Source organism: Pelodiscus sinensis, chromosome 17, assembly GCF_052426305.1.
Source record: "Pelodiscus sinensis isolate ZL-2025 chromosome 17, ASM5242630v1, whole genome shotgun sequence".
In the NCBI taxonomy this organism is placed as follows: Eukaryota; Metazoa; Chordata; order Testudines; family Trionychidae; genus Pelodiscus; species Pelodiscus sinensis.
In genome coordinates this window covers 3107429-3117312 of record NC_143068.1, presented here as the reverse complement: position 1 = coordinate 3117312, position 9884 = coordinate 3107429, and the positions used below count along the sequence as shown (strand labels likewise).

Below are 9884 nucleotides of genomic sequence, written 5' to 3'. Positions count from 1 at the left end.
CCCTAGGGCCCCGTGGCAGGCCCAGCAGATGCGCAGTCAGGCTCCATCCACATGGACCCCTCCCCCCCGGCAGGATGCTGCAAGCCACTGCTGTCGGAGCAGAGAGAGCAAGCCGGCTCCTGCCACCGCCAGCACTAGCGCGTCACAGGAAATGTAGCAGGTCGTGGCTCTGAGGCCCCAGCCAGCTCCCTCGTCACAGAACTTTCTTGTGCTGGGGACAGTGGACCTCCGGAGAGACACACACAGGCCTGCTGCCAAGAGGGGTCGGGACAGCCAAACCTGCCAGTTGGGGAGCTTGCAGTGTCAGGCGCAGCACTGCACGGGGGACCCGCCAGCTGGAGGAGCCTGCAGTGGCCGGCTCGGCTCTGCTCTGCACGGGGGACCCGCCAGCTGGAGGAGCCTGCAGTGGCCGGCTCTGCTCTGCTCTGCACGGGGGACCCGCCAGCTGGAGGAGCCTGCAGTGGCCGGCTCGGCTCTGCACGGGGGACCCGCCAGCTGGAGGAGCCTGCAGTGGCCGGCTCGGCTCTGCTCTGCACGGGGGACCCGCCAGCTGGAGGAGCCTGCAGTGGCCGGCTCGGCTCTGCTCTGCACGGGGGACCCGCCAGCTGGAGGAGCCTGCAGTGGCCGGCTCTGCTCTGCTCTGCACGGGGGACCCGCCAGCTGGAGGAGCCTGCAGTGGCCGGCTCGGCTCTGCTCTGCACGGGGGACCCGCCAGCTGGAGGAGCCTGCAGTGGCCGGCTCGGCTCTGCTCTGCACGGGGGACCCGCCAGCTGGAGGAGCCTGCAGTGCTGCCCCGCGTGCAGGTGGATTTTGCCCAGTGCTGGAGTGACTCTGCGGCTGCAGGAGGGGCATCACTGCAGACGCTGCCCAACACCCACCAAGCTCTGCCGAGATGAGAGCCGGGTAAGTAGCCGGGGTTCTTTGGGGGGAGGGGCGCTGGCCCCGGGGCCGGTGCGTAAGGAAGACGATGCTTTGCCTAGCAGGAAAGCGCAGCTACAGGCCGGCCAGCCCTTGCGCCCGTCCCCACGTCAGGGCCGCAGGCTGCTGCACAGGCCTGTCCAGTAGCCGTAGCGTCGGCGGAAGCTGCTTGCAGGGCCGGGGCGAGCCGCGAGCACACAGTGCAATGCGTGCGACAGCCAAGGCGCTCACAGCCCTTGGCCAGCCGAGATGAACCAGGGCTCAGCGCCCCATGGACTTGCAGCCCCCTCCCGGGGGAAGTGCAGCAGCCCCACGCCCCCCTCTGGCACAGGAGGCGAGGAAGGGGGGAGTGCGGCAGGGAGCAGTGTTCTGGGGGGCTCTGCTTGGTCTGGGGCATCCCCTGCCAGGACAGCATGGCCTGCTGGGGCAGGGCGCTACCTGAGGCCGGTTCCCGCACAGAGGCAGTTGGCCGCGCTGGCGCCTGTGAGTGACTCCGGGAACGCCAGCGGCGCTGGCAGGAGGCCCCAGCACTCCATGGGGCTCCCCAAGCCATTCCCTGGGGCTCATGGGAAAGGGGCAAGCGCCCCCCCGCCTGGCCATGCATCTCTCCTCGCGCCCGCTGGACTGTGCCATTGCCGGCCCTGTCCAGACACCTCACGCTCTTCTCTGGCAGGACTCTGGGGGGAGGCCTGGCCTGCTCCCCCGATCCGGAACCGCTGGGCTGAGCCCCACTCGAAGGCCCAGAGCCCCAAAGCCTCCTGTGGCCGCTGGGCAGCGAAAGGCAGGGCCCAGAGCAGGGCTGTGTGGCTGCCCACGATGCTACTGTGCAGGCCTGGCCCCCCCTGTGCCCAGCCAGGCGGGACCTGCCTGGCAGCCGCTTGGGCCTCCTACGCTGGCCCCCGGGGCTCACTGCGAAGCGCTGGGGGGGGGGCAGGGCTGCATGAGCCGGGGGGGGACAGGAAGCAGGGCAGGCGGCACTGAGCTGGCCCCGGGTGTGCAGCTTTCTCGCCCTGCTGCAGAAGGTGAGAGCTGGCCGCTGAGCCCCGCCGGCCGGCCATGGGGAGTCTGCCCAGCCGCAGGAAGCAGCTTGTCATCCAGCCCAGCCCTGCTGTTGCCATGGAAGCCGCGGCCCCCTTGCCAGCAGGTAGGGGTCTAGGCCTGAGCACTAGTGAGAGCCTCGTGGGCTGGGCGTGCCCCCGCCCTTGCGCCAGGCCTGCGGCTCTGTGCACCGGCCGTCAGGCCATGCCCGTGAGGCCCCAAAGCGCCAGCCAGGCCCCGCATGAGGCTGGCTTCAGCCCCTTTGGCCTGGAAGAAATGCTGGTGGCTGCAGCTTTCTGGGGGGCATCCCGGGCTTGCAGGGCCCTGTCTGCGGCCTCGGCTCTCTGGAGCGCCCCGCCTCTGTCGGAAACACGAACCGCAACGCCTGTCCCTGCCCAGCCCCTCCGTGGCCACCCACGGGAGCCACGGCGCGGCCTGGGCGCCCCTCTGAAGGGCTCTGCTCTCGCCGCAGGTCCCAGCAGCTACGTGGCAGTTGCCTTGTGCTCCTTCCCTGCGGGGCCCGAGGCAGCGACCGTCCTGCACCCCGGAGAGCAGCTGCGAGTCCTCTCTGAGTAAGTTGGATGTGGGAGCAGCCTGGCTGCCCAGGGCCCCCCAGGCCCAGCACAGGGGCTGGAGGCCACCCCGGCACTGTGCCAGGCGGATGCTGGCTGGCACATGGAGGCTCTGCCCCCCCAGCCCCTCCCTGAGTGTGGCCACAGCAGCCAGTGCTGCAGCCTCCTGGGCGGGGCTCGTCCCACCTTGCCCCACAGTCCTGCCTGGTCCTGGGCTGCTCCCTCTGCCAGGTGCCCGGGGAGCAGCCTCGGCTGCCCGTGCCTGGGCTCACAGCGGCGTCCTGCCCAGGGCTGCGTGGGCCTGTGCCAGACTCCCTGGCCTCGAGCCCCCGCGCCCGACACTGCAGCGAAGAGCCCTGGTGCGCCGAGCGGCTGTACGCAGCGGGGGGGGGGGGGGGCAGCGGCGAGCCAGGCTGCAGGTGCCACACGCGGGCTGAAGCAGGAGGCCCGTGTCCAGGGCACCCCTGAGCCTCCACTCTCTTACAGGGACGGGGAATGGTGGGAGGTGGCATCGCTCGTCACCGGCAAGCAGTGTTTGGTCCCCAGCAGCCACGTGGCCAAGGTGCGGCACAGGTAGGAGGCTGTGGGGCTGGCGTGTTGGTACCGTCACCAGAGCGGGTGCTGCAGACCCGGGAAGGCCTGGCTAGCGCTAGGCATGTGCTACGCATGGCCAGGAGTTGCAGATGCCCTTTTCACGCACCCCTGGACCGACCCCCATGGAGTCACAGCTCCCTCCCCTCCCCAGCTCTTATCACCTGCTCCTTCGAACAGCATCCAGTGCTCAGCCTGCGCCTGGCCCCATGGTGCACATTGGAGCGTGGCCGGGCCATGCACGGCCCAGCGCCATGGCCCCACACACGGGAGGCTCAGCGACTCGTGGGGACAAATTCCCAGGGTGCCCGGTGGCTGCCTGGCGGGGGACTCGCCCGGGAGCAGCCTGCTGGCTGGTTCCCTAGTGCGGCACCTTAGGGGAGCGGCAGGAATTTGGCATCACTGCTAGTGGCCAGAACGTGCCGGCGCGTCCCACATCTGGCCTGCGGCCCAGCACCTGGTGTCACTCGTGCCCCCGCCGCCGCCTGCAGAGCCCTGACTGAGCCGCCAGGGGCCCCAGAGAACTGTGCCGCTGAACGGACACCCCAGCCCAGCTCGCCCCAGCTCACCCCGGCCTGCTCCCATCCCTGGAGGCCACGTTGCCTCGGTGCATGTCCACCCGCCGTGCTGCAGGGACACAGCTGCCGGGCAGTTCCCCGCAGAGCAAGCCGGGCGCCAGGGAGCACGTGGCTCAGGTGGGGCCAGGAGTGGGAGCACGGTCAGGGCGCCCCCTGGGGGCAGGGTGGGGCACTGCCTGTCCTGGGGCCGGGCCGCGCTCAGTGTCCTGCCCTTGCCCACAGGTGGCTGTATGAAGGCCTGAGCCGGGAGAAAGCTGAAGAGCTGCTGCTCCTGCCGGGCAACCGCAGTGGCTCTTTCCTGATCCGAGAGAGCCAGAGCAGGCAAGGTGAGCGACCCCGGGCTGTGCCCGCCACTCACAGCTGGGCGGGAGCTGGGGCCCGTTCCTCAGCCTGCACCCCACCAGTGCTTGGGTGGCCAGAGGAGAGAGTCCAGCGCTTTCTCTGGAGGTGGTGCACATCTGCGCATGCCTCCGCGCACACAACAAAAGTTATTCTACACACAGGCAGGAAATCGGAGGGGAGGATACTGGCAAGAAGGGCAGACTGCCCACGCCTGCTGTGCCCAGGCTGTCCTGACAGGAAGACTTATGGAAAACCCAGCAGGTGCTGGGCAGCAGCCAGGGGCGCAAGCAGGGACTGGCTGGCCCCTCTCGGGGTCAGAGCCGCTGCTGCCAGAATTGCTCCAAAGTGGCTGCTCGGTGATAGAGCCACTGACCCGGGCCGGCCCCGTGGGAGCCCCGAGCCCGGCTGCGTCTGGCCGCTCCCTGCGCGCGGCAGGCCCGGGGGAGCGCTCTGCTGGCGGGGTGAGGCTGGTGCCCTCCAGCCGGTGGGGCTGGCCCGGGCCAGGCAGCCCTCGGAGCGGCCCGGCCACACGCACAGGCCCTGGGCGAGCGGGGCCGGGCTCGGACCGTCCCGACCGCGCTGTGAGCCGAGGCAGAGGCCGCTTCCGACCAGTGCTGCCCCCCAGGGCCCGGCCGGGGGAGCTGCTGGCTCGGGCCGGGCTCGCAGGGCTGCGCGCTCCTCCCCTCCCGCCCCTGCGGCCGCACGGCGCTTCCTGAGCCGCGCTTCGCCTGGCTCCCTGCCCGGCAGCTTCCTGCGGCCCGGCAAGAGCCCCCACCCCGGGCCGGGCACTCAGCGCGCTCCTTTGCAGGCTGCTACTCGCTCTCGGTCCGGCGCAGCAACCGCGCCGCCTGGGACTCGGTGAAGCACTACCGCGTGCAGCGCCTGGGGAACGGCTGGGTCTACATCGCGCCGCGCCTCACCTTCCCCCGCCTGCAGGACCTGGTGGACTATTACTCGGGTAACGGCCCCCAGCAGCCGCCCCGAGGCACGTGGGGGCCCAGAGCCGCCCTGCCCCCGAGGTGCGCGGGGCTCCGCCCGGCTCGTTCCCCTTGGCGGGAGCGGGGCCGGGCCGGCGGGTGCGGGGCTGACGCTCCTCTCCCCCCAGAGATCGGAGACGGGCTGTGCTGCCTCCTCACGGAGCCCTGCTGCACCCAGGGGGCCGCGCGGGCCCCCGCCCAGAGCCTGCCCCCGCCCCGGGCTGTCCAGAAATCGGCCCTCAACTGGCAGGAGATCAACAGGTGGGAAGGGGCCGCCCCTCGCGGGGGGCCGGCGGGAGCTTGGGAGCCCTGCGGGCGGGACCCACAGCGGCCCTGCCTGCTCCTGGCCTAGCAGGGGAGGGGGCCGCCCTGCACTGGGGTCCCAGGGGACATGGAGCTTAGGCTGGGCTGGAGCTGAGCTGTGGAGGGGCTGAGGCTGAGCTGTGGTGGGGTGGGGGGGGGGCTGAGCTGTGGAGGGGCAGGGGGGCTGGGCTGAGCTGTGGAGGGGCGGGGGGGCTGGGGCTGAGCTGTGGTGGGGCGGGGGGGGCTGGGGCTGAGCTATGGTGGGGCGGGGAGGGGCTGAGGCTGAGCTGTGGAGGGGCTGGGCTGAGCTATGGTGGGGCAGGCTGGGCTGGGCCGGGCCGGGCCGGGCCCCAGGCAGCGCCCGGCCCCAGGCAGCGCCCTGGCAGGCACTGTGCTGAGCAAACCTCTCTTCTCGCCCCAGCTCCGTCCTGTTTGCGGAGGACCCGGCCCTGGAGGAGGAGGAGTCCCCAGTCAGCCAGGGCCTGCGGGAAGCCATCAGCTCCTACCTCTTTCTGACGGAGGAGCTGCCCCCGGAGAGCGGCGCTGGCCACAAGGGCACTCAGCGGACGAGCACCTGAGGGTGCTGGAGGCTGCAGCTCAGCTGCCCCCCCGCCCCGGTTCCACGGCCCCTGGACTTTTACCCCACACAATGTAATTTATTGCCGCCCTGCTGCCCCGACCCCCCTCCCCCCGGGCTGGTCTGGCTCAAGCTGGGCCCAGCTGGGTGGGATCTGCCACTTGCCTCAAGGAACCCCGGGCCCGCTGCTTGGAGTCGTTCTTTTGCCTCCCGTGCTGGCGGCTTTGGGTGCCTGAGCTGCGGCTGGACATCCAGCAGGGCCTGGCGCCAGAGCCCGGCCGGCAAGGCCTTGCTGGGAGAGGCGGTTGTGGGGAATGCTGCCCCAGAGGCGGGTTACGTGCTGTCTGGCACAAGGCGCGCGGGTGAGCATCTGACTGGTCCAGCCCGACTGTAACGGAATCAGCCTGCGCCCCTCAGCCCGCCCTGCACCTGCCGCGGGACTGGCGGCCCCGCTGGGCTCCAGCACGGCTCGGGCTTGCACCCGGAAACCTCACGCCTGACTCCAGCCTGCAGCAGCGAAAGCCGAGAGCCTCTCCCTGCAGCCCGACCAGGCCTTGCTGCAGGACGCTGGCCTGGGCCGAGTGGCTCCTAAACCAAAGGCGCCAGGCAGGGCCGGCCTTACCATGAGGCGAACTGAGGCGGCCGCCTCAGGTGCCAGACTGTGGGGGGCGCCACTCGGACCCAGAGTGTAGGAAATTGTGTCTGCTGCTGGTGCAGCGAGGGGTGATGGGGGCGTCATTTGAGCTCCCTGCCTCAGGTGCCAAAATATCGTGGGCTGGCCCTGGAGCCAGGAGCCCATGGCACCCGCCTGCCGGCTGTAATTGTGATCCGAACTGAAATTCACCAAGTCTATGTCTACCCTGCAGGCTTTTGCCAGCAGAGAGTATGCTAATGAAGTGCTCATTAGCATTTGTCAACTGTTATTTGCATATTCACTGCTGGACGTTTTTGCACAAAAATAAGCAGTGTAGACGGGTCCGTTTAGCGCAAAAAAACCCTTTTGTGCAAGATCCTTATGCCTCAAAAAAGGAGGGATATGGGATCTTGTGCAAAAAGCATTGGCAGGAATATGCAAATTACAGTGTGACAAATGCTAATGAGTGATTCATTAGCATACTTTCTGCTGGCAAAACCTGCAGTGTAGACATAGCCTTACTGTCCCGTGGCCATGCACCCGCCCAGCCCTCCTCACCCCCACAGGAAGTGGCCACAGAGCAGCGATCTCCTGCAGTTAGCTCAGGACGCATCTCCAGTCTGTGGCGCAGAGGCTGAGTTTCCAGCTTTCGTGCAAAGATCAGGCCCGTGAAACAGGCTCCGGTTTGGGCCAGGCGTGCTAGGGGCTGTGCCAGTCACCGGCCCCAGGCACCTGGCAAGGGCAGGGACAAGCCCAGACAGGCTCTGAAGCCACCTCCTTGCTTCTGGCTACCGGGAAGGTGCTCTCTCCAGCCCGGCTGCAATCGCCCCTCTGCCTCTGGGTGCTCCTGCCAGGCAGGGACAGAGGAAAATCCAGCGAATTTTGAGACAATCCAGGCTCAAGAACTGCCCAGGCTGCGGCCTGCACCCTCGTGCTCCTGCCCAGCCCACCGTGCTGTCTCAAGCCTCTGTTGGAGCGGGGCGACGGCCAAGCCCCGGAGTGGCTGGCAGGCTCCCGGAATCGCTCTCCAGTAGGTGCCGAGTGACACCAGGCAATTGGGCCGTGTCCGCCGGCTTGATTTCTGTGCTGCCGGGTTTACATCCAGGTTTGGAGTGAGACGGCTGGGCGCCCGCTCTGAGCACCCTCAATCCAGCATGCTCCCAGTCAGCACAGAGCTTCAGTTCAGTGCTTTTAAACTTCCAGCTGCTTTATAAAAGCGAAATCCCTCCCCCTCGCGCTGTGCTGGGGGGAGGGAGTACGATCAGTCTGTGCGGTGGAAACTCAGCCAATGCGAGGTGCAGCAAGACGCACCCGCCACTGTGCGAGGAAGAAAACGCATTTGCCTGGCTCCACAGCCTGTGCCCTGAGGCCCCGGCTGCACCTGCTTCTCAAACCACTATACCAGCAAAATGTGCATCTCGTCTCATAGCTAGTCAGAACTAACTGAGCATTTCACATCGTCCTGCCTGCTTCTTTGTTAAAGCCAGTGACAAACTAGGCGGGACAAACTCATCTAAAAATAAAGTGCAGCAACTGGATACGGGTCCTTCCTTGTCTTCAAAGCTGGTTTTCTCGCTCAGCTGCTGTTTAAATGGCCACCCCAGCCAGGCCAGGATGTTCTGTGTAAGCTCTGCAGGCTTTTCCCTGCTCCCCTTCCAACATTCCCCGCTCACTGCATGCTCCTGCTGTGCACCGGGGGTGTAAACAGACTTTGCATTTGGAGTCTCCCATCTCTGCCCCAGGTGGAGCTATTCCCCACCCCTCACCCCAAGTCTCTTTTTGGCAAAACGGGGCATTTGTCCTGGTGGTGCTTGACAACCGATGGTCAAATACGCAGTTTTGCCGAAAGTTGCATGGCTGGGCAGGGCTTGAAAAGGGGACGGTCCCGGGCCAAAGAAGATGTAAGGTCACCTAGACCGCATGGGGGGCCCTAGACGGCAAGGAGGGGGGCCTAGACTGAAGGTCACCTAGACTGCAAGGAGGGGCCTAGACTGAAGGTCACCTAGACCGCATGGGGGGCCCTAGACGGCAAGGAGGGGGGCCTAGACTGAAGGTCACCTAGACTGCAAGGAGGGGGCCCTAGACTGAAGGTCACCTAGACTGCATGGGGGGCCCTAGACTGCAAGGAGGGGGGCCTAGACTGAAGGTCACCTAGACCGCATGGGGGGCCCTAGACTGCAAGGAGGGGGGCCTAGACTGAAGGTCACCTAGACTGCAAGGAGGGGGCCCTAGACTGAAGGTCACCTAGACTGCAAGGAGGAGGGCCTAGACTGAAGGTCACCTAGACTGCATGGGGGGCCCTAGATTGCAAGGAGGGGGGCCTAGACTGAAGGTCACCTAGACTGCATGGGGGGCCCTAGACTGCAGTAAGAGCTTTCCCGGGGAGCCTGAACTGTTCGAGAGGAGCCTCCACCTGCCCTGGGCGAGGGCTGAGAGCCAGGGGAGCTGACAGCCTCCAGACGGCCCAGGGCAAGGTGGGGGCAGGACCTGGCTCCGTGCTCCTGAATGGGGCGGGGCTTTGGCACGAGGGGCAGAGCGGGGGGGGGCGACTGACCCTCCCCCCCCCCGGGGCCTGAGCCGTGCGAGGAGCACGGTGCGACCTTGCTGTGGTGACTGGAAGGGTCTGGTTTCGGCCGCTGCAGCGGTGGCAGCCAGGAGCCCCGGACCCCCCGGAATTGAAGGGCCCCAGAGCAGCTGCCCTTTTGCCCCCGACGTCAGTGGGGTTGCCGAAAGCAGGGCAGGTGGAGCATCCAGGGCTCCCCCCAGCAGCTCACGCTCCCTGGGCAGCTCGTAACACCCTGACTTCCAGCCAGGCCAGGAGGCAGGGGCAGGATGGGGGGAGGGGCAGGGGGCGGGGCCCTTTGTGGGGCTGGGGGGCGATGTTATTTGTGCCCAAGCCCCCATAAATCTTCATCTGCTGCTGCTGAAATGCAGTTGAGGTGCCTGCAGCCCGACCCAGCAGGCCCTGGGCACGCTGAGCGCAACAGCTCCGGCTGCTGCTCGCCGGGTGACCGCAGCGGCCCCTGCCCAGCTCCAGCGTTCAGGACACCTGCCTGGGCTCAAATGGCAGTTGGCTTAAAAAGGAGGGGTAAGCAGGATGGGGTAAAACCAAACTCTGCCTCCAGGGGGCTGAGCCCAGGCTGGCATGTCCCCCCCCCCCACTCCAGGGCCAGGGCTGCCAGGTTTTGGGTGCTGGGGAGCCCCTGCATGGATCATGAGCTACGGAAGCGCCTGTGCCCAGGGCAGACAGTAACACCAGTATGCGCAGCGTGGGGGCTGGAAACCAACCTCCTGCTGCCCGCGCAGGCGCTACTGAGGCGGGCGCGGCAGCTGGATGTTTGTACAGATTTTGTA

The 9884-nt window shown here is 67.3% G+C and overlaps 1 protein-coding gene across 2 annotated transcripts; it reads left to right on the top strand.

Moving 5' to 3' along the window:
* Positions 1–765: 765 nt before the first annotated feature.
* On the top strand, positions 766–8550 carry SLA2 (Src like adaptor 2). 2 transcript variants are annotated; one of them, XM_075900766.2, is made up of 8 exons: positions 766–903; positions 1919–2062; positions 2429–2528; positions 3015–3101; positions 3920–4023; positions 4848–4997; positions 5145–5277; positions 5741–8550. In XM_075900766.2, exons 2-8 carry the CDS (start codon positions 1975–1977, stop codon positions 5895–5897), a joined length of 819 nt encoding a protein of 272 aa, XP_075756881.2. In that variant the 5' UTR covers positions 766–903; positions 1919–1974; the 3' UTR covers positions 5898–8550. The 2 variants fall into 2 exon arrangements, with proteins under 2 accessions (XP_075756881.2, XP_075756882.2); XM_075900767.2 differs by having other exon boundaries at positions 767–903; positions 1938–2062.
* Positions 8551–9884: the final 1334 nt, after the last annotated feature.